The sequence below is a fragment of the Megalops cyprinoides genome, chromosome 6, assembly GCF_013368585.1.
Source record: "Megalops cyprinoides isolate fMegCyp1 chromosome 6, fMegCyp1.pri, whole genome shotgun sequence".
Lineage (NCBI taxonomy): Eukaryota > Metazoa > Chordata > Actinopteri > Elopiformes > Megalopidae > Megalops > Megalops cyprinoides.
The window spans coordinates 38,341,949-38,366,500 of NC_050588.1; the positions used below are offsets into that span (position 1 = coordinate 38,341,949).

The window sequence follows — 24,552 nt, forward strand, 5'->3', positions numbered from 1 at the left end:
CCTCGGTGCGCCAGAGGGGGCGTGGCTTACAGAAGGCGCTCAGAGCCCGCGTGCGCTGGAGTCTGAGAGATGCAGGCTCATCACAGTCTGCAGCGATGCTCAGAGAGAGGAGAGGAGGAACACGGGGGTTTTACGGGGGAGCCAGGAGGAGGAGAGGAGGAACGAGAACCCGTGCTAATGTGAGGGAAGAGGCTCGTGCCTGAGGGACGTGCAAGACGTGCGTGCGAGCACGGAAAATCATTACGGCCTGTCCGACAGGCAGAGGAGGTGACCCACTGGAGGAAGAGACTGCAAGGACTGACAGAGAGATACCAGCTCCTTGCCCCATTACACTACCTTCTTAAAAACAAGTCAGGAGCACATTAATGAGCCAGGCAGTCCCTTTCTGCAGCACTGCTGAATCAGTTCAAGCTGTGGTTTCAGAGGCAGTTCCCTGACTGTCACAGCAGCACTGCGAGGGGGCAATGAGCAGCGTGTGCCGTATTTCAGCTGCAATCTTCTCAAGCAACAACGCGCTGGCCATCGCCTTCATTTCCCTTCCCCCTCCCTCCCCCGCCCCCCGCCCCCGCGTCCGCGTCCGCCCTAAACTTGCGAGAAGGCCTGGAAAATAAGTTGCGTCACCGCCGAAAGCCGTCCCCGAGCGCTCCTGCCAGAACTCTCCTCTCCCCGTCCTTCCCTCTCTCCACATCTGGAATCAGTTAGGCCAACGCTGACAGATTTCTGTTCTTCCTTAATACAGGCTTAAAAAAACAGAATTATGTGGGTCCCCCCGAGGACTGGTGTGGGGGGGGGGGGGGGGGCGATGGGGAGGCTGGCTCTCTCCTCCCTCCCCCCCCCCCCCCTCGACAGAACTCATATTTTATTTAAGCGAGCGTGCATTTTTTCCCATAGCTCTCCTTAATGAAAGGCAGACCAGAGCGCGAGAGAGAGACCCGTCACCCACGGCTTCCTCTGTCCTTTTAAAACATTGTCTAATTAGCGTCAATAAGATCAATTCTATCTGGAAACCATTGTTTTATTATCTTTGAAACAAAAGCGGCCGTAATGGTTATGAATTAGGCCTCGGGATGGGCGCTGAGAGCCGGTTTCTCCGCTGCCGGCTGGCTGTGGTGTGAGAGAGAGCGGGGTCCCTGATGAGGGTGAACAGTGAGCGGAGTGGGCGTCGGCAGAGCGGGTGTACGGAGGAGCGGGCGTACGGAGGAGCGGGCGTACGGGGAAGCGGGCGTACGGGGAAGCGGGCGTCGGCAGAGCGGCTGTACGGAGGAGAGGGCGTCGGCAGAGCGGCTGTACGGAGGAGAGGGCGTCGGCAGAGCGGCTGTACGGAGGAGAGGGCGTCGGCAGAGCGGCTGTACGGAGGAGAGGGCGTCGGCAGAGCGGCTGTACGGAGGAGAGGGCGTCGGCAGAGCGGCTGTACGGAGGAGCGGGAGTACAGGGAAGCGAGTGTCGGAGGAGCGGCTGTACGGAGGAGCGGGCGTACGGGGACGCGAGTGTCGGCAGAGCGGGCGTCAGCGGGGCGGTTGTACGGAGGAGCGGGCGTACGGGGACGCGAGTGTCGGCAGAGCGGGCGTACGGAGGAGCGGCTGTACGGAGGAGCGGGCGTACGGGGACGCGAGTGTCAGCAGAGCGGGCGTCAGCGGGGCGGTTGTACAGGGAACCTCACACAGAGGGCCTCCAAACACCCTCTTATATACACAACACAAACCACTGTTTGGGTGTGTGTGTGTAACATTACGCTGTCATATGCTGTATCTGCACATACCTGTTCTACTTTTATTTGCTGCCATATTTAGTATGTAAAACGTAGCTCTGTGAGTTTCCAAAGATAAGAGTCCTTGATAAGCACACAAACAGTACGTAAAACACAGCAGAGTGTAACACACGTACTCTACACAGATGATTCAACATCAGGCATTCCAGAATCTTCTACAATGCTGAACGTGGAGTTCATTTTTGGGCCAAACAAAGGCTGGCAATAAGAGCATCTTCAGGAAGGGCCGTACAGCTTGAAAACGAAGACCGCAGATTTGATCTGCGAACATTACATGATTCATTTGCTGAGCATGTGCCCTTAGCGCGCCGTAAAGCTTACCTTGTAGCCCGTTCATGCAGCTGGATCTCCAGCAAAGTAACTCGGCCTGAGAACTGTGCCGAGGGGCGGAGAGGCAGCCTCCCATCCGGGGTTTGAGCCTACGACCTCCCGATTACAGGGTCAGCTCCTGGAGACTGCACCCCATCCTGCAGCGGGACGCCTCCCTTTCTGCCCTGCTCCGCCCACACGCCCAGCCGAGGGGGGGACTGGGGGCAGCACTCTCGAACCCCGCTGGCCTAAATCACAGTGTTTAGAGATCCCTGCCACCACCTGGCACAGCGAGGGCTGGCCGGACTGGATAAATCCATCAGAGAGGGAGGATTCGGAGGCGATCGGGAGAATCCGAGCACCTCTGAGACGCGGACTCCAGCAGACCGACTCTCCGCTCGCGAGGTCTGACTTGCTGCACCCGCGTTAGAATACCTGATTAACCAGAGACGGGTGCGAGCGGCAGCGTCTCACAGACGGAGGAAAAAATCATTTATTTATGTATGGATTTATTTATTTCTCCTGATGGCTTTCTGAAGTGTGGTTTACTCAGGCAATTTTCTGCCTGGTCGGATTTAATGTGCTCCTTTGTTTACGGACTGTCAGACGGATGTTGATTTATACATATTTGATTTGTAAATGTTACTCATTACATTTTGTGACTTACAGGGTTTTTTTTTTTTTTTTTTTTGGTTTTCCTTCCCACATAAATATTAAAAAGTGAGCCCCCCACCCCCCCCCCCCACTCCCCGAGTAATTGCTGGCTTTCTCTCTGAAACAACAGCAAGGTGTCCTGGATGAAGTTGTCCTTACCAATCAATTGCAGTTGGAGGGATATTGACATTGAGCTCTTTGTTGTCGTGGACAAGCAGGTTGCCATGGTAACAGGAAAAAAAACAGGGGAAACATGAAAAGAACACTTGTGATGACAGAGGAGAAACAAGAGTTGCAAGAGTGTTCATATCAGGCCCTCATGACACATTCAGCACGGGTGGTGTGAACTGCAGGCAGCCGACTGACCGTCCAACCTAACATCACACCCCGAGGCTGAGAGAGAGAGAGGGAGTGAGAGAGGGAGAGGGAGAGAGAGAGAGGGGGAGAGGGGGAGAGAGAGAGAGAGGGGGGGATAGGGAGAGAGAGAGAGAGAGAGAGAGAGAGAGAGGGAGTGAGAGAGGGAGAGGGAGAGAGAGAGAGAGAGAAAGAGAGAGAGAGAGGGGGGGAATAGGGAGAGAGAGAGAGAGAGAGAGAGAGAGAGAGAGGGAGTGAGAGAGAGGGAGAGAGAGGGAGAGGGAGAGAGAGAGAGAGAGAGAGAGGGGGAGAGGGGGAGAGAGAGAGAGAGGGGAGGAGAAAGAGAGAGGGAGAGAAAGAGAGGGGGAGGGAGAAAGAGAGGGAGAGAGGGAGAGAGAGAGAGAGAGAGAGAGAGAGAGAGAGAGAGAGAGAGAGGGAGAGAAAGAGAAGGAGCAGTGCCTTGGACTTCCACACAGCCTTTGTACCATATCACTTTGCATTTCAACCACAAACGACTACTAAGGAAACAGCCCATCGAACCCTGATCCTCCCTCTACGGCCCAGAACAGACCCCGGCTGTCACCGGGCCAAAACCAAACGCACCAGCCTGGCACAGGAGGAGAAACTAGACCAGGAAAAGCCAGTAGAAAAAGTCCCATTTTTCACATAATATACACATAAAAAGATTACAGATTAAGCTTCCTGATCATAAGTCTGACTGGGTAAGCAATTAATCAGACAGGTCATATGACCAAGCAGATGTCTGACCCCTACTCCGTGGAAAGCCTTCAGAGAAGCGTGATGCTGAAACACCAGGCCGAAAGACCGGGCGCAGAAACCAGGCTGGGACCACCGTGGCCATCGGGGATGCTCTCAGCTTGGCTGGCACAGAAGCCAGAACAAAAGGGAAACCCATCGAGGTGCACGATGATGAATGAGTCTAAGCAGAGGCCCTCTGCAGAACAAGACCACAGCTTCCACTGACCCACCTGAGCAGCAGGTTAGCAATACCACAGGCAAGCCAGAGGAGTAGCTAACCTTAGCAGCTGGTTAGCAATACTACAGGCAAGCCAGAGGAGTAGCTAACCTTAGCAGCAGGTTAGCAATACCACAGGCAAGCCTGAGGAGTAGCTAACCTTAGCAGCAGGTTAGCAATACCACAGGCAGGCCAGAGGAGTAGCTAACCTTAGCAGCTGGTTAGCAATACCACAGGCAAGCCAGAGATTTGGCTAACCTCAGCAGCTGGTTAGCAATACCACAGTAAGCAGAAGATACTCCTACAGCAAAGTCACAATGTCAACAGTATGACAGTAGGTTGGGTCAGTGCCCAGGTGATTAAATAGCAAATAGCTGCATTTATCATATGTCAAATGTTGCATGTATCACATATCAAATGTTGCATTTACATCATAGTGACGTCGGCACGGCTCAGAACAGCTAATTCTAAAGGATACCGGATACAAGAGCAGTCATCTGTTCGCTCGTGTGTGAAACAGCCTCCATTGCTGTGGTGCAATGAAACAGGGGCACAGAACAGCACGTCTCAAAAGAGCCCAACCTGGAAGAACCAAAATACAGCAGCAGCCAAGGGCACTGCCAAAACCAGTTTGCGTGTCTCTAACAGCGTGACTCCTAGCACCGTCTTCATGCATCATCCATGCATTACGCCGAATAAAGAACACATCCTGTAACCTGCCTGACCCTTTCCGCTGTGACCTACGGATCGGAGGAGGCACAAACGACAAAACTCCCCCCTCCGTCACACAGCACGCCAGCAGACAAAAATGACGCCGTTTGAGCCGCAATGCTGGGTTACACAGTTGATAGTGTTAATCCACATAATTTGCGAGAGGTAAGCCTGTCTGGTGTAGCTGGGTCCTGCGCTACAATGCACAGAGACGAGGGGTCACGCATAAAAGTATTGAGGTAAAATACCTGCACCACCAATTAGCAACACGCGTGCGTGAACCACAGAACAGGACTAAAAAGGTGCTTCAAAGCTTTTGAAGATAAGGAATCTGTTCCTTCTGAAAACCATGCAAAACTGTAAACAGGAACAAATGTTTGGGTGACACAGGCCTTAAGACAACACACTGTACCAGGCAGCTCAATACGGCCAGTCCTGAAGTCCCTGGAACCAGCTGAGCGTTTACACTTCAACTTTCAGAAATAAGTCCAAACGTGTGCAGTGGGGGGGGGGGGGGGGGTGATGAGGGGTGTGGGGGGAGGGGGGTGGCTGATAAACTGTTTCTTCTGTAACAGTCCCTCACTTGGTATTCTACAGGAGGCCCCAGGGAGTGTGGGAGATGTGATTGATATTAGTTTTTATGCTAATGTAGCATTTGGATATGTAGAACAAGACACAATTTGCATAGTCATTCACCCTTCTCTGTGTAGAAACGCTGGAAACCCAGGGTTCTGTAAGCAGCTGCTGCCGGATACTCTCCCAGGTCCCCACACACAGACACAACAACACTACACAGACAACACAAAACGCCCAGCTGGGCCTGAGACATCAACTGGCGTGTGCGTGTAACTGTATGTGCGTGTAAAAGTGTGTGTATGTATGAGTGTGTCTGGGTGTGTGTGTCTGTGAGTGTATCACTGTCTGCGAGTGTGTGTCTGTGTGTGACGCGTGTGTATGTGTGCATGTGTTTGTTAGCAGAGTTAGCAGATGACGCTCAGCGGCTACGCTCAAGGCAGGAGCAGAGAGGGGCAGCTGACGGCAGCCGGACCGCAGGACTGACCTCTGACACGTTGACCCGGCCCTCCTGGAAGGAGCAGTCATTGGCGTTCTGCGTGCACATGTGACGGTACTTGCACCAATGGCAGGGGAAGGAGCCGTTCACACACGACAGGCAGCTGGGGAGAGAGAGAGAGAGAGCGCAGGTGAGCCAATGGACCAGAACGCACACAACAATCCAGTTCTGTACTAGCCCGGCACATCGCCTCCATCTGACCCACCACTCTCCTCCATTTCTTCTGGCTCTCTTTTTCACCTCAAACCTCTGCCTTACAAATCCATCATCATTCTAACAGCCTTTTTACATCAGAATTCAGAGGGGGTGGTGGAGACAGGCTGGGGTGGGGAGTAACAGAAAGGGAAAGAGAGAGAGAGAATCCAGGGGGATTTTTCTGGGTCATACGGCTGGGATCATTAGAGAGAGGGGCTTTAAGGGGTTCCCACATAAGCCCCCCCCCCAAACCGAGAGAGGGAGGAGGCAGATGGAAGCACACATGTTCTTTCTTGCCTGGAGTACCCCGCTTAACGTGACATCCACTCCATGCTGCCAGACGAGAGATAAAGGGTCCCCACTGCTGTTAAACGGTCCCCATGGCGGTGAGTCAGAGTTAATATCAAAAGAATAACTCAGCAGCAGCAATGCTCCAAAAATCCCAGACATCCATAAGACACATAAGCAAGTCTGAGCCAGACATACACACTGATACACACACAGGAGAAACATAAAAAAGCACACACCCAAAAGCACACACAAAATATCTGATGAGAAATACAGGAAATAGAAATATGAAAGAAATTTAAAAAGTAATAAAAAATTTATGAGCAAAAAACAATCAGACTTTTAAAAATGATACTTTCAGGACCTCCCTGCTCATTTTCTGAAATTAAACAATCCAGGCCATAAAGACTATAAACTAGATTAATATCGGATCAATTGAACAGGTGATCTGTTCATTTAAGTCATTTAGCGATCATTTGGACCAAATATAGGAGCAGCACTTAGCCCTCAAGGACCAGAGGCCCTTAATTACACACCTGCCCCTCTTAATTGGCCCATTTCTTTTCATGTGCTGAGGGGAAACGTCGATACAGGTTCAGATGTGGAATTTACAGGATGTCCTCCAGGTACATGTTTGCAGAGCTACAGCCTCCAACGATCACGAAATGTTTTAGATTCTCGGTGCGCCTCTCAAATGAACACGTCAGTCGAGACAGGAAACAACTGCACCGATTCAGATATTTTGTCCGCATTTAATGACTGCGCCGGTTGGTCCGCGAAAACTGACATGCATCACAGAGGTGGAAAACATCATTTTAATGCCTTCTCAGGTCTGCCTGATCTCTCCTCTGAGCTCAGACCAAGAGCTCAATCTGAGAGGCAAGGAGAACACAGGATACAGCTGGATCCAGCATTAGTACCTGGTCAGGAGGAGGTTAGCATGGCTAGGCTACTGACACTCTCCCATGGACTCACAAGGTCAATGGGACACAACTCCCTGTTTCCGCCACCATGGCAGACATGAAGCCACAATCATTGCGGTGCAGGGCAGCTGGGAAGAACGAAATATTAAATTACACTGCAATAATCCGCAGTGCGAGGTAGGCCTTTGCCCCTAACCTTCTCCATCCTCTTCCTCAGAATGACCTCAGTAATGGCTCCATTAATCACGGGCCATCTCAAATCGGACACAATACAGACCACAGATGCTGCAATGGCAGGGGAAAAAAAAAAATCTATTTCACCGTTACATTCATATTTCCTCAATCACAATGACATGTATGAATCATACACACAGGCCCCAGACTGGTTGTAGGAAGTGAAATGAACACCCTGTTATAGCAGATAAATTTCCTCCCATATCGATTCCCTTGTTTTTTTGTTGGAAAGGGGGTGGAGAGCAGTGGGCCATTGTATGCATGTAAATTAATATTCTCTGGCTGCAGTCTCTGGACATTCATCCCCTGGACATTAAGATGAAGACAGAGGAGACCTTCGCTTTGCTGTCAGTCGAACCAAGCCTTACTGACTGCACTCAAAATTCAGGGCACTATTTCAAGATGAGTCTTAAAAAGGAACCAGGGGTTATTCTCTCAAACACAGAACTACTGTCCTGCTACATTGAACACGTTTACCTGGTTTAAGCCTTCAATGTGTGTCATTTTATCTGGAAAAATTACGGTCAAAGGAAAAAAAAAAAATCAAAAAGATTTAAGACTTGTCAGGCACACATATTAAGTAACCCCCCACAAGGCTGCTAACTGAATGCTTGGTCTGTCCAACCAGAAACGCTCCACGGGGTTTTATCAGAGAACCATGTCAGCTGCTTTTTAAATCACCTCCACGCTGCAGATGGAGGTTCAGCACAGACATCCGCCCCGGCTGGTATGTGGGTCAGCGAGACCCCCTCGTAAAATCAGAACAGGCGCATCCTCACCACCACATCAGGGAGAGAGAGGTCTGACACAAGCCCAAGCTTCCCTCTGCCTGCTGCTGGAAAATTACACACCAACGCACCACACACACCCCGCTGCCATCTCTGCCTTCTGCGTATTAAGAATGTGAAAAACACAACTGTGTGCCGTGATCTGGGGGTCGCTGTAGCATGGTGGTTAAGGAGCAAGACTCATAACCAAAAGGTTGCCAGTTCGCTTCCCCACGGGGGACACTGCTGCTGTACCCTTGGGTAAGGTACTTAACCCACAACTGCCTCAGTAAATATCCAGCTGTATAAATGTATAACATTGTAAAAAAAACTGTCATTGTGATGTAAGTCTGCTACATGCCAATAATGAAATGTAATAATCTGAGAGCTGAACGACTCAAACCACCAAACCACCAATGGGAAAGGCCGCAAAGTAAAGGCTGCCATTGGTCAGAGGTTCTGATGGGAGCCTGAAGTCAGGGGGAGCAGCTCAGAGGAGCATCACGGCTGAGGAGGGCGTGTCCGCTGCTCACAGATCCCTTCTGATCCCGCCATAATGGGGCCTTTTAGCGGCATTTGCTTCGGCCTTTCATATTAAAATGGTGATTGCGCTGGGGGTTGAGGCATTAACCTCGGCGACGCAGAGACATTATCCCCACACAATGGCCTCCGTTCTGCTTTCGTTTGTTCTCTCCCTCTCTCTCTCTCCTCCTCACCCGCCCACACGATCCCCTCGTTAAGAACGTGTTTGCCACGGCACGCCGCGGTCAGCTGTTCTGGGGGTTCCCCTTTCATCCTGAACTTCAGCAGTTATTATGCATGTAAATACTCTGGCAGATGAACTGTGGAGTTGAGGACCCCCCCCCCTCAAAGAGAAGGCTCTTTGTCCACCCGCTTGGCACGTGCCGCCTGGCAGTGTGGACTGGCACATGCTCCGACGCCAGGGAAACACAGGAGCCGGTTCCAGCGCTGACCGGACGGCCGTCTCCGCGGCGACCGTGACCTGACGGTCATATGGCAACATGCCGCCTCTGTGGGACCTGACGGATACAGCCGTACAGCAACACGCCGGGTCTGTGGGACCTGACGGACACAGCCGTACAGCGACGCGCCGGGTCTGTGGAACCTGACAGACACAGCCGTCCTGAAACGCACCAGGTCTGTGGAACCTGACAGACACAGCCGTCCTGAAACGCACCGGGTCTGTGGAACCTGACGGACACAGCCTGACAGGCATCATAGACACACACACCGAATCCTCCCCGGCTTTGTTCCGGGGATCCGAGGAAAGCCGCAGCTTTAACACGGCATGGTGTCGTCTGTAATACCCCTGTCCCATATGCTCCGGCCCTTTTGTGTCTCACCCTGTCTCTACGTCCCTGTGTCTCTCAAAACTTCTCATGCCCCTGTGTCCTTACCTCTCTGTCACGGAAAGGCCACCAGCCAGGGTTAGCGTTATACACACTCGAGTGTGTGGGCTCAACAGCTTATTATTAGCTTATTTCTGTGTGACAAGGATCCCCCATTAGCTGACGCCTTTACAACAAGCTAGTTTTCCTGGGGTCCACATGACCCACACATTACAAAATGACCACAGAGTCAAACATCAGCCAAAGCATAGGATATCTCTAGCCAAATCACCAGAGTCTGGATCTTCAACAGAAAGAAACCAGACTCTTCCTGCATGTATTAAACACCGGTCCATGAGAGGACCGTCCATATGCACACAATCAGATGCCGGGGAATCAGTAAACGGGGGGAAAAAAAGAAGCATGGAAGTATTTAATTAAGCCATAATCATAGCTCCGAGTGATTTTCAGTTTCAATTTATCCCTTTTTCCTCAGCATAAATGGAACAGTACGATTGTTAATTAGATTAATGTTGCGATGCAAATTTATACGTTTTAAAGTGCAGGGCAAGCCGTTCAGCTGAATAAATAATGTGTGGGGGAGAAGCTCTGGAACAGAGAGGGCTTTCTGCAGTGATTCAGCCCGGGTTTTCCTGGGCTGGAGTTAGGCATTCCCGGTAAATCTGATCTCGCTTTCTGGGACAGCAAGGGCTGCTCTCAAAAAAAAAATAAATAAATAAATAAATAAAACCAGGGAAAGATACGGTACACCCTGTCCACACAGAGAGGGTGGTTTACGACTGCAGCCTTCAACAGAGCAGGTTTCTGTCCATCCCTGCACCATTTAACTACCACCCAACAGAGCCGCCCCACTTATCAGAGCTCAGAGACACTCTGTGTGGGAAAGACCCCTGTCTCAGCGCACTGCACCGGAGCCGGACACATTCTGACACAGGGCAGCGGGAAACAGATGGGTTAGCCAGTACAATGGTGCTTTAATGTGTAAGAGAACACGCAGTACTAAATTAAAAATGCCTTCAGCCGGAAAAGAGTGAAACAGACAAACGTTCCAAACAAATGATTCCGAAAACTGTTTTTTTTTATGACATCATTAATATGCCCCAGTATCGGGTAAATGTTCTGTTTCCATGCAGACAGTACTGTAAACACACTGATTGGAAGAACCCAGCAAACAGTAACAATACATTTTAGAGAGAATCAACTCAAACACAACCCCGCAGAATGGTGTGCACGCGCATGCACACACACACACACACACACACACACAGAGAGAGAGAGAGAGAGAGAGCGCAGTAAAAGAGCTCTAGCCTCCAAAAGGGCATAACTCATCATATTAAAGGAGGATCACACTGACTTCAGCGCACAGACATTAGGAAAATAACATTAGGAGTCTGATCTCATCGGCTGCTATGAAATCACCGAGAGTACCAAGCAGCTCACGTGTATCACTGGGTACACACTGCGACGGGCAGCGACTATCTCTGCATATTTACTGTAGGCTAGAGACACTAGTCATTCTACCGTCCCTCACCATGATCAGTGCATTTCTGCGTGGCGTGGTCACAGCTCATGTATCGGTTACATGAAGGAGAGAGAGGTCCCTATATAGTATTAGGGCTGCGAATGGGACAGATATTCCTACACAGTATTAGGGTTAGGGAGAGGAAAGGGGGTCCCTATACAGTATCACATGTTCTGGATTATTAGGAGACTATGGAGTATTAGTATTAGTGGAGTATAATAGAGCATTAGGGTATTAGTAGAGCATGGAGTATTAGTATAGTACAATAAAGTCTGTTAGGGAGGGAGAGATGGCCCCATAGTTTATTAGTGGTTTGGGAGGGAGATGGGTGACTATAGAGTATTAAGTGTTAGAGAGGGGAGGGAGGTCCCTATAGAGTATCATTATTAGGGTCATTAGGTGCGAGGGATGTTGTAACATGCTATCACCGTGAGTGACAGATCACTGACAAGGACTACCAGCTGGGAGATGCAGGAGCCCCATGTGACCAGCACAGAGACACACAAACCCAGATCCGGACTGTGTGTCAGCCGAATGAGGGCGAGGGTGTGGAACACACACTCATTCAGCTGGGACGAGGGGGGCAATTTCACTCCACGGTTCCACAGACCCACGGGCAGGACACACAGAGCTTAACAAACCCCGTAAGTGACAACCGTGCCCTTTAATATTGACACAACCCAGCACGTCAATCAAAGGAGAGCCGTGTTCATTAGACAGGCTCCACAGGGACAGAGCCAGTGCCTCTGCACACAGCGGCCGATACATGTGAGGACGTGTTCATCAGCGGGGTTAACTCACTGCTTATTTACACAGCGAATCGCGCTCCACAGCTCTGTAAAGGACAGAAACTTCAACTCACGACTGATGGACGCTACAGTTGTAGAAGACGAAGTCCACGCTGGCGAACTTCTTCCCCGTCTCCTTGGACTTGAGGTAGAGCTTCACCACACGCATGTCCCCTGCAGAGAGAGATTCAGCACGGCGTAACTCCACTCATCTCGTGACCTCTCAGGATCGACTGACACAAACGCCGTAGAAGCTTGGCACACTGGTGCGTTCGTTATTTTTATTATAATAACGTAAAAGGGAAAAAAAATCATTAAGAAGGGGAGATATTTGTTTGTTCAAGAACGTGTTGAGTGGTTAATGCTGATGAATGATCAATACACCAGACAGGCTGAGGATAGCATTGCACTGCACAATCAGATGCAGCAAACACAGCCACGTTGCAGTGCTATCCTCAGCCAATCACACGCAGCATACACAGCCATGTGCAATGCTATCCGAACCCTGACACCCCCCCACCCCCTGCCCCCCCCCGGGGGAGCCCTGCGGAGGAGGCTAATGGGGTCTCACGCCGTCTGGTAAACGGATGTGAGAGAAAGGGAGCCTCCTTTAATTAACAATGCTCCCCTCAATGATATTACCCAAATATTTTGCTCAAGGTTGTTCAAGGCGATCGGAAAACCAAGAGCTCTTTCGATCACCTCTGCGGTCTCGCCAGGCGGATGCAGCGGTCAATACCCAGGCCGGCTGAGAGGGAGAGAGAGGCTCAGCTTTGGGCTGTCAGAGGGGTGTCATTATTCCTCTTTATTTCCTCTGCAGGCACGGTAATCTGAGGTCACTGGGATAGACTAGCATTTACATATCAGTTTCTACAGCCAGACACTTACTGCAGGAATGCAGGTTAAGCACTCTGGGAGACTGCTGTTGCAGTCATGACCTAACAGGATTCGAACCCGCAACCTTTCATTTACAGGCCCGGATTCCTAACTGGAGCTGCAGGCATGAGGCCCGTTTCCCAGCAGTCACCTGTGCGGAGAGCTCACCTTGGCCGCGGGTGATGTGGACGACGTCCCGCGCCGAGGGGGACAGGCAATAGATGAGCCCCCCCTCGATGTGCCCCTCGCTCTCGGCGTAGTCCCCGAAGGAGCAGTTGACCCCCGCCGACAGGTCCGGGACGTTACGCGCCTGCAACACCAGCTGGGGGAACACGGGGCGTGCGGGGTTAATGAGGACGCGCTAACAGCACACAGGCAACGTGTGTGTGTGTGTGTGTGTGTGTGTGTGTGTGTGTGTGTGTGTGTGCGCGCAGTCACGAACACAAAAACACATATACACAACACATGTGAAGATAATATATATAAGATGTAAAATATATATATAGATAAGATACACGCATGCACGCGCACACACACACACACACACAGTGTGTACACACAACAAACACGCAAACACAAAATACACACAGATATAAGACATATACATAAGATTACTGTATATATATAAAGATATACACACACATAAACACATAGATATTTGATATACGTTAAGATACACTCGGCCGTGATGGATCAGGAGAAACAGACATATGCCACTGATGTGACAGACTGACAGAGGAAGCCACAGATCAAACGATGAGTCATAAACACGACAGACGTAAAGCATATGTAACGCACATAAAAGGGATGTGACACATGCAGGATGTGACACAGATGTAGCAGATGTGTCAGAGATGCCACGCGTATGAGTCGGTGATGTAACAGACGGGTTATATGGATAAGTCAGTGGTGTAACGGCTGTGTCTCAGAGACGCGTCAGCGGGGTGACCTGTGACGTGCACGGAGTGACAGACCTGCACTTCAGACATGGTGACGGAGGTGTAACAGATGTGTCAGGAGTGTCAGTGATGTAACAGATGGGCTGTATGGTCAGTGACGTAACGGCTGTGTCTCAGACAGACCTGCACTTCGGACATGGTGACGGAGATGTTCCGGGGCTGGATGCTGAGCTGGACGCACTGCCGCAGGTCAGAAGCGAACCGCTGGGGCTCTCCGGCCCGTTCGCAGCGGTCCTTCCGAGAGCAGCTGGGGGGAGAGAGAGAGAGGGACGTGAGTGCCAGATCTACAGCAGACACATGCTAACAGTACAGAGTCAGTGGGGGCAGCAGTGTTGCATCATGGTAAGGAGCAGGGCTCATCACCCAGAGGTTGCTGGTTCAGCTCCCCACTGGGGCACTGCTGCTTCACCCTTAGGCAAGGTACTTAACTCAGAATTGCCTCGGTAAATATCCAGTTGCATAAATGGATAGTATGTACAACATAATATGGAAAATACGTACCCTACTGTAACCTATGCACCTATTGCCCCGGATAAGGGCATCTGCTAAATGACAATAGTATGGATAATGTAATGGCAGCCTCCCAGTGGAATTGCATCTAAAACCAGCCATGTACAGAAACCACCTTCACAACAAACCCACACACAGGGCCGACCATTCACCTTTCACCCGGAAACACTACACCCACAGCCACCACTTTAAAAAATAAGCTGAATCTGCGTTATCTGGGGTTTCATGCTTGGAATAAAAGGTGGAATATGCTAACTATCTCATCTCTCATTTAGGGTTTACCAGCTCAGCAGAAAGGCCCCCACGGCATCCCTCTGAGGGGGGGGGGGGGTCTCCTTATTTACTGCCAGGACCGTGCGTTCGAGAACCGCACCGAACAAGGAGACAATCATCTGTCACCTCCTGGTGGGAGGCACCCCAAAGCCAGGGAGACCTGGAAAAAGTCCTGTTTTTTATCCCTCGCAAAAAAGTGGGCCACCGAAAGGCAGAGAAACCCGCCGTTTGACGTTTAGCTAAAAAAAACCCACTTTAAAAACGCCGAAGCCCATCCTATTCAAATAAGTACCTCTCCATGTCACTCTATTAATGGAAATTTTATTGAGCTGGAAATGAACACTCTGCAAAGAGAAGGTCAAACCGCAGCGGCTGGAAGTCAAACCGGCTCCAGCTGATCTTGATTGCGGCCGAGCCTTTCCACGTCCTCAATTAAAATAATGCTAATTCCACTTTTCCCATAGATAGAGTAATTTTCCAACATGTTTTGCAGCAAAATTTTTAATTAGCGTACCTCTGCCGGCACTTTTCCCCCAACCTCTCAGAAAGTTCCTAGCAACTGAGCTCTCCGCTACGCCCCCCCCCCCCCCCCCCCCCCCCCACCCCCATCAATGTCAGCCAGACAGGCATAGAGCTTTCTGCTGGAGGCTGGGTGCAGTGTCACTCCAGGTACTACAAACCCAGTGTAGCCCAAGCTGAGATGACGAACACGTCCCTCCCACTGTTTAATGGCCACCAAAGATCTCAGGAAAATAAGACGCATAGACTACATTTTACAGTAAGTGGCTCCTCCCATTCACTTCTGAGCCAATGGCTGCAGTCTGTGTCACATGACATCCATCCTACCACTCAAACCAGGGGTAAATAACCCCACCCAGATTGGAAATAAAAGCACACTGTCAATAATTACAGACGCATTGTGTTTCTCTCTCACGCTGGTGTGCACTGATCTGGGTACAGTGATAGAGAGGCTTTACTCACACGTTGTGGAGGATACACCAGCCACAGTGGGGATCTCTGGAGCCCAGGCACTCGCCACAGCTGGTGTACTGCTCACAGCTCTCCACTGGCACCAGGCTGACCTGTACAGAGAGGGGGGGGGGGGGGGGAGAGAGGAGGGGGGGAGGGAGAGAGAGAGAGAGGGAGGGGGGGGAAGGAGGGAGGGGGGAGGAAGAGGAGAGGGAGGGGGGAGAGAGAGAGAGACAGGGAGAGAGAGAGAGAGAGAGAGAGAGAGAGAGAGAGAGGGAGGGAGAGAAAGTATTCATTATACAACACTGAAACACTGTATAACACCCTCTTGCTGTTCCACAGGTAGCCATTAACATGCATGCATGTTGCTCAGGGGGATTTGACCACATCCGCAGAGGAGCTCCCGGTCTATGCAGTGTTACTCACTCTCATGATCTATTCTGCATAAACGCCTCCATGTCACCATGTCCAGCAAATGCCATTTACATCACAGACTAACACATTTTCAGCTCCGGTGAAGTCTCCCGGCGGTTTGGCCAATCAGGGTGTTCAGCTCTGCCTTGTTGAGCTTTCTCCGCCCCCTCGCCCGGGTCCCTCAACCGCCCACGCCCCCCCCTCTCATGGGCTCGTCGGGAGGTGACAGACTGGCAGAGTCACCGGCTGGTCACAGAATAGCCTCGGGCTTCGGCCTGCCACTCACACACGCAGCAGCACGCCACCCTCCCATCGGATGCACGCGGTCCGGAACATTCCGCGCTGCTCAGACCCCCCAGAATAAGCAGCTCTGTGATTCAGGATGTAAGACAGCATCGCAGCCCCACCGGAGGGAAAAACCGCTCCAGCGTGTGTACGGCTGCGTGCGCGTTTCAGCGTGTGTCTGCGTGCCCGTTTCAGCGTGTGTCTGTACGGCTGCGTGCCCGTTTCAGCGTGTGTCTGTACGGCTGCGTGCCCGTTTCAGCGTGTGTCTGTACGGCTGCGTGAGCGTTTCAGCGTGTGTCTGTACGGCTGCGTGCCCGTTTCAGCGTGTGTCTGTACGGCTGCGTGAGCGTTTCAGCGTGTGTCTGTACGGCTGCGTGCCCGTTTCAGCGTGTGTCTGTACGGCTGCGTGAGCGTTTCAGCGTGTGTCTGTACGGCTGCGTGAGCGTTTCAGCGTGTGTCTGTACGGCTGCGTGAGCGTTTCAGCGTGTGTCTGCGTACGGCTGCGTGCCCGTTTCAGCGTGTGTCTGTACGGCTGCGTGAGCGTTTCAGCGTGTGTCTGTACGGCTGCGTGAGCGTTTCAGCGTGTGTCTGTACGGCTGCGTGCGCGTTTCAGCGTGTGTCTGTGTACGGCTGCGTGCCCGTTTCAGCGTGTGTCTGCATACGGCTGCGTGCGCGTTTCAGCGTGTGTCTGTACGGCTGCGTGCCCGTTTCAGCGTGTGTCTGTACGGCTGCGTGCGCGTTTCAGAGTGTGTCTGTACGGCTGCGTGCCCGTTTCAGCGTGTGTCTGTACGGCTGCGTGCGCGTTTCAGAGTGTGTCTGTACGGCTGCGTGCCCGTTTCAGAGTGTGTCAGTGTACGGCTGCGTGCCCGTTTCAGCGTGTGTCAGTGTACGGCTGCGTGCGCGTTTCAGCGTGTGTCTGCGTACGGCTGCGTGCGCGTTTCAGCGTGTGTCTGCGTACGGCTGCGTGCGCGTTTCAGCGTGTGTCTGCGTACGGCTGCGTGCGCGTTTCAGCGTGTGTCTGCGTGTGCGTTTCAGCGTGTGTCTGCGTGTGCCCGTGTGTGTGCGTGCTGACGTGACCGGCCGCACCGATCGCCAGCGGCTCAGACTGTTTCAGCGGCAGCTGCTCGGCGCACGGGGCCGTCACTGCGGCGGTCACCACGGTGACCACTGTCTGATTGACAGATGCCCTCACTGCCTGCAGCTTGTAATGAGGGCTGCGCCACACTGCTCCACAGCGGCAGAATGTGTGTGTGTGAGAGACACTGTGTGTGTGACATTGTGTGTGTGCGTGAGTGTGTTTTTCTGCAGGTATGTGTGTGCGTATCTGTCATCCAGTAAATGTAATTTAGAAAGACGAAGGTAATATATTTACTGTAGAGTATGTCCATGTTTACCATCACTGAGCTGGGTCATTTTATGTAACATCTTCATGAAAGTGGCAGGCATGGATATTGCTCGCTGAAGGAGAACTGTATATACCAAAGTAATAAGAAACTCCCTACTCATGAGGAGCCTCTCTGACCTTTATGTTTGACCTTTTAAGACTGAGGATCAATAGAGTTTTGCCGCACAGTAATGGGAGCAATTCTGTATCTATCTTTCTGAAATCCACGGGTAAGTGTCTGAGCTAGGGACTGAAAATAATAATAAAAGACTACTTTTTGTGACCATGACCTTTGACAGTATAACTTACAAACTGAAAAATATTTAGGAGGACCAGCCTGAACAAGCTCTGTGCTAAATAAGTGCGGCAAAACTAATACACAGTTGGCTGAGTCACAGGCAGTAAGTCAGAAAACTGAGACAGGACCTCACTGACCTTGACCTTTGACCTGAGTGACACGAAAGCTGACAGGGCACTGGAGAACTGTGAGGAGCACACTTGTGTCAGTGCCATCAGGCAAAACCGTCTGCGTCAGAGATCAGAAAGCACTTCTGTGCCCTAAAACCGGACGCAGCCAAGCGGTCGTCTGCACCGAAAGAGCCGCTTTAGAGCGCTCTGCAGCATGTGCACCGTGGGGATGAAATATCGGCTCCCTGAAATCCTCCGTACAGCAGGAGGGTCCGTGCACGGTTCATACGTCAGCGGTGTGAGAAACTGCGCCGAGCTCGGCACTCCCACGCCACGCAGCACCAAACCCTCCACCCGCTCCACAGGGCTGATCCGTATCAGCGGGCGAAACGGAGCCCTTTTCAGAACCATTCTAAAGCGAATAACAAAGCAGGTATTAGATTACGACTGCAGGCTGCTTCTAAATCATGTGCTGGGAAACGGGAAGGTGGGAAAAGATCCTTTTAATGTGGAGGTAAAGAGCACCAAATGGTCCCCCTGAGGAGGGTAATTATACAGCAGGACGGTGAGAGTACAGAGGGGTGCGTGTACATACACACATGCACACACACACGCACTCACGCACACACAGACACATATATTTACACACGCATATAAATACAAGCACACACACAAACACACACATGCACGTGCATACACACACACACACACACACACACACACACACACACACACATATATATTTACACACACTTATACAATATACACACACACGTAGACACATATTTACACACGCATATGCATACAAGCACACACACCTCACACACAAGCACACACACGGGTAAGCAGGCATGCACAGGAGTGGGGTCTGAAAGCCTTGTAAGGACATGAGAGAAAAGGGGGATGAAAGGGAGATGAAAGAAAGAGAAAGGAAGGAGGGGAAGGAGGGAGGTGGGGAGGAGGAGTCAGGTGACATCACGGCACACGGAGAGACACCCTGGGTCGGCCCAGGTCACAAGTCGACCTTTACCCGCCTCCAAAGCTGGACACTCATTGGATATCAATGCACACAGAGCCTATGGGATATACTCTGCTGACTTCACCGGCCTATCAAGTAAACCGCACAGAACGGCCTTCTACCTGCAATGCATACTGACCTCAGAAGACTCTGCTCCATCAAAAACCAAACACTCACTCACCACTGCAAGGCACACATTGTTCATCCCTGACAGTTACTACTAATTTGGGCTGTTGCTGAGTCCCTTCTGAGCGCTCCACATGCTGCTTCAGTGATTGCTCATACTCAGTCCCTATTCTCCCAGAGGCAGGACCTGCCCCACAGCAAGAGGATCAGAGCCCCTGGCATAAGAGCCATTATCATCATAATCACCGCACACATCACAAGCACCAACTGACACAGCGGTACTCTCCTTTACCCAGAGAATCTAATAACCATTATTACCTCTGATTATAAATATAATCATAATCAAAATCGGAATATTAATCTGCGACAAGAACGACGACGCATTATCTGTGTTATTAAAAAGGCGTGGGAGGGAGATGCAGATCTCCTCAGGTAGATAGAGAAAGTAATACTCCGAACAGGATATGACAACAGCTTCCTCTTCCTACAGCTCTGTTTCCCGGAGAAGCCGCTGACAGCTATTAGGTGCACCTATTCATATGAGGAAGCCGATTTCCATCCGAGCCTATTCAACCGAGAGAGAGCGCAATTCATCTCCCGACGGGCGAGGGAGGGACTCAATCTCACATCTTTTAAGATAAATAACAGCAGCGCGCAGGCCCCTCGTTTGGAAGGGGAATCTCAATCGGATACAGGGATGGTGAAAAGAGAGAGAGAAAATATAATTCTCACACTATTTCATTTCACAAACAGGCAACGCGGACTGGCTGGACGTCCACTGGCCCCCTCTGTAATTGCCCAAACTCTGCAATCTGCACCGAAATTGGAAATGCTATCACAACATAATGCAGTGATGGATAGGCTATTCTTTCTACCCTCCCAAAAAATGACAAGGTTTCATTTGGTACTAACGAACATCAGGGAGGGGGATTTTTTTCCTACTCTTTGTCTCCATTTTTTTTTTTTTTTTAAAAATTGTCCAGGCACAAAAAAATGGCAAATTACTCCATATATCACAGAGTCTGGAGAAAGAGACAAAAAATAAGTTTGACAAAAGCACAAAACTATTAGGTGACAAAGCGGCAGAGGCTCTCACCAAACTCACAGGGATATCAAAGAATGCTCACAGGAGAAAAAGCATGACTGCCTAATATTCCTAATATTGCGATAATATTGGGTGGCAGTGTAGCGTAGTGGTAAGGAGCAGGGCTTGTAACTGAAAGGTTGCTGGTTCGATTCCCCGCTGGGGCACTGCTGCTGGTCCCTTGGGCCAAGGTAGTCAACTCAGAATTGTCTCAGTAAATATCCAGCTGTATAAATGGATAACATGTAAAAATGGTAACCTATGTAAGTTACCCTGGATAAGAGCATCTGCTGCATGACTGTAATGTAATGTAACAATAAAACAGGCATGCAGCTAGACGCTCTTCGCTGAAAGCGTCACTCTTCCCACCCTGAAGGAATACAGTGCAAGGGTGCCGCGCGCTTTAAATCCCTTCAATATGCTTCCTGACGTCACGCCAACGCCAGCAGGATCGAAGGGCCGCCGAGGGTCGAGGAGCAGAGGTGACCCAACACGTGTGAGTCTCGACAGAGGGCGAGTCGCCCATAAACCCGTTGACTTTCCCTCTTATTATTCACAGAAGAAACTGAGGCTGTAACCTGACCCCGCCTTCCCTGCTCCTCTCTGTGGAGCTGAGCGAAGGGGTTTAAAAAAAAAAAGGAAGAACTGAACGGGTGACAACAGAGCCGCTGCTATAGAGTTTCTGCCCTCTCGTCAGAGTCGACTTTTATCAGCTCCGTAAAAACAGCCGAGGAGGCGATCTGTAAATGTGGGCTGCGGCTTTGTGTGTAATAAAGCTTTCAGTATGTGCAGTTTCACTGCCGGCGCAATGGGATTAAATAAAGGGAGCCCCAAACCGCCGCGCATTCACACGGGCCCTTTACCGCGGCGATACACCGAGCTCTCTGAGCGAGGCCAGCGTGGGCTCCCCGGCCTCCGATGGCGCCAAACCAGCCGTGCGGGGCGGTCCTCGGTCCCCGGTCCCCGGTCCTCAGTCCCCAGTCAGTGCCAGCTCTCAGCGGGGCTAGAGGCCACCTTTAACAGCTCCTCCAGCTCGATCCCGCCGCCATGACTGCGCCATGCATCCATCCTGCTCAATCCGGTTTAATGTGCGTCCGTGGCAACAGAACGCTGGGGATGGAGGCGGCTGAGAGGCCAAGGAGCTGAACGGCACCAGGAAGGAATGTGTTGTCAATGAGGCGAAGTGCCTGCTATTGACACACATTTGGTGTGTGTGTGTGTGCTTGTGTGTACGTGCATATGAGTATGCATTTGTGTGTGTGTGTGTGTGTGTGTGTGTGTGTGTGTGTGTGTGTGTGTGGATGTGCGTGTGCGTGTGCGAGCACGTGTGTGCATGTGCATGTGTGCGTGTGCCTGTGTGAATGTGTGTGTGTGCACGTGTGTGTGTGTGTGTGTGTGTGCACACGTGTGTGTGTGCATGTGTGAGCGTGCGTGTGTGCGTGTGTGTGAGTGTGCGTGCGTGTGTGAGTGTCTGTGTGAATGTGTGCGTTTCTGTGAATGTGTGTGCATGTGTGAGTGTCTGTGTGAATGTGTGTGTGTGCGCGTGTGTGCGTCTGTTACTGTGCGTGCGTGAGTGTCTGTGTGAATGTGTGTGTGTGTGTGTGTGTGTGTGTGTGTGCGCATGTGTGCGTGCGTGTGTGTGTGTGCGCATGTGGGGAGGGGAGGCCCTCAGGCTCCTGCTTTATCAAACCCTCAGCTCCTCCTGGCAAACTGACTGGATCGCCAGGCTTAGCGGATCAATACCACCATGTGTTCGATATGTTCACTGATAGAGGATTAGGGGGACGTGTAACCCGCTGGGCCGAGGCGTGTCGGGAGCTGCTGAGAGCAAACCCCCACCCCCCTCCATATCGCCCGCCTCCATCAGCTCCTGCCCGGGGGTCTCTGGCGAGCGGCCCCTCAACTGGCATGCAGAGAGGTTACACCACAGTGGTGTGGGGCCCCTGGGGGGAGGGGGATCCGGTGACGGGGGCAAGGGCCACGCTAATGAACTCCTCACATTTCCCTCTGGCCCTGTCGCTCGGCTCCTCTCCCCGCCACTCCCCGCTATATTAAGATTTCCGGCTTGTAAATCAGATTTCAGGCGAGATGATACTCCCCCCCCCAATACCACGGCTCCTGCACGAGCTGTGACCTTCAGAGGCTCGTAATTGCCGGGGCAGGCCGGGGGGTGGGATGGCAGGAAGCCTTCCTCAGCCGTGCTCCGCTGAACAGCGCTCAGTGAAGGGCATGAGTTACCGCTAAAGTGTGGCACATTTTTCTTTTTTTGTGCAGTGAACTGTGAACTTCCAATCAGAGGCCTCGTGTCACGTGACCAGAATGCACAGCTTCCTGGTGGCTGACTTCAGGATGCTCTGGTCAGGGTCCTCTCTGCTCTGTTTAACTCTCTACCGCCGATGGCTTCTTCCTGCTGATGCAGGCTTTTGTAATCTTCAGTAAATGTGGAGCTGTGGGCTGTATCCTGCGTGTCAATGATTATCAGCCACAACCTCAGACCCCGCTGATCGTAATCCAATGAAGAGACATGCCACACAAAATATTCTACATGTGGATTATGCCACACCTGACTGGTCAGATACTCAGATCTGCGAGGGCCTACATCAGGCGTGCCAGCTTCCTTCAAAACACTAACACTAACGCTAACACTCTGACAACCAAGGAGCCCTGCTAAAGCTGTTCAAGCAAAGCAGTGATAACATAAACCAAAAAAGCCAGGTGCAGGTCAAGATAATTCCCTGCGCTCTGCATGAGGATCCGAGTCCATCTGTAAGGGCCAAGTGTTTAGAGGGACAGCAGAATGAAAACATGGTCGGGTGTGGGGGGGGTGGGGGGGCAGATTCAGAATCTGGGCCTCCTGCCAAACCCTTAAGAAATGTAGTTCCCTTCTACTGCTCTGGAGAAAACACTTCAATATAAGCAGGAGACGTGAAAAAATGGGGGACATAAAATCTCCAGCCGTCTTAAATAACTGGCATCCGCAAAGCGAATTATCAGTCTATGATTGGTTAGAATTCAGGCGATGCCCGTTTCTGATTTGCATACCCGGTAAAATTTATTCATAGAGGTTTTCAAACGTCGACCGATTTCTCTGCGTCTTCCGCCGTCAGACCCGAAGCAGAAGGGTCCCGCTGTCTGGTCGCGGCGTGTAAATCTGACATGCGCTAATCAAAAATCTTTATTCCCCGGTTAAATCGTCGGTTTAATGTCCTCCGAAGACCTACGGTCCGCAAGCGCCAAGTCGTACGGCGGGCTATCGGGAACTTTTAATTAACCGGTGGAGAGCATGGGGAAAGGTAAATTACTCTGTCAGTTTGGTAAATGGAGTTTCTGAAGTCTGAGGCACAACACGGCTCTCTACGATGGCATTTTCATTATCACAGCAACAGAGAGAGGGGGGAAAAGAGGAGGAGAGGGCCGACGCAAAAGCGCATCTTTCCCTGCTTTTCACACGTCCGCCTGAATCACCGTTTCCCCGGTACAAACCGCTAATACCGCTAATAATCAGCCGGAAAAAATCTTCATTATAAGCGGCAGAAAGCTGAGGGACGCGGACTGCGAGCGAAATGCGGGGGCGTCGGATAAAACCGGAATTGATTCATTACGGTGAGAAATGGCGACAGGTTTAAAATAAAAACCGGACGCCGAATCGACATGCCGTACCGGTTTAGGCCATTCGTTCTCCCGCAAATCCTAATCACGGGAACAAGCTGTCACGCCTCGTCCCGCATCCCGACGCATGCTTCGCACCCCTCCCTCAATTTGAATCGCCCGTGAAAAATAAAACTAGCAGAGCCGCTATCTGGTGACAGCCGAGCTTCCTCAAGGACCGATAGCATCGACGAAACGTGAGGTTGGGTACATTCCTCCGCCGTATCGCCGCGGATACGAGGGGTGGGGGGGGGCACAACGCGCGCCGATTCCTCCAGATTAAGACGGCGCGCAGAAACCATTCCTCGCCGGCAAATTACCCCGTCTGACTGTATCTCCTTCAGCACCTGTCACTTTCAAAGGAGAATGCCATCTTTTACTCCCTCACACCTCCACCGGATTCCCTGCAGAATAAAAAAAAAAAAAAAAAAAAAAGAGAGGGAAAAAAAGCTTCCCCATTTCAGAATGGATGACCTGAGGATCTCATCCCATTAACTCCTTCTGCTGTGGAGGGGCAGTCTTTAAGGAGAGGTGGAGGGCCCCCGATATCTTCAAAGCGAGCTGCATTTCCATCCTCCTTTTCAGACGGGCGGGATTCCATTAAAGTCAGCCTGCCCCCCCTCACCCCCCCCCCCCCACACACCCTCCCTGCTCTCCAGTTTAGGTG

General features: G+C 51.4%; 1 protein-coding gene across 1 annotated transcript in view; it reads right to left on the reverse strand.

Annotated features, from left to right (window-relative positions):
- LOC118778813 (plexin-A1-like) overlaps positions 1–24,552 on the reverse strand; it is a 199,495-nt gene that overhangs the window by 67,573 nt on the left and 107,370 nt on the right. Inside the window, exons 5-9 of the mRNA XM_036530554.1 lie at positions 15,531–15,631; positions 13,890–14,013; positions 12,976–13,129; positions 12,006–12,105; positions 5,833–5,947 (exon numbers count right to left, since the gene is read on the reverse strand). Of these exons, the coding sequence (XP_036386447.1) occupies positions 5,833–5,947; positions 12,006–12,105; positions 12,976–13,129; positions 13,890–14,013; positions 15,531–15,631 (594 nt within the window). The remainder of the gene's footprint in view (positions 1–5,832; positions 5,948–12,005; positions 12,106–12,975; positions 13,130–13,889; positions 14,014–15,530; positions 15,632–24,552) is intronic.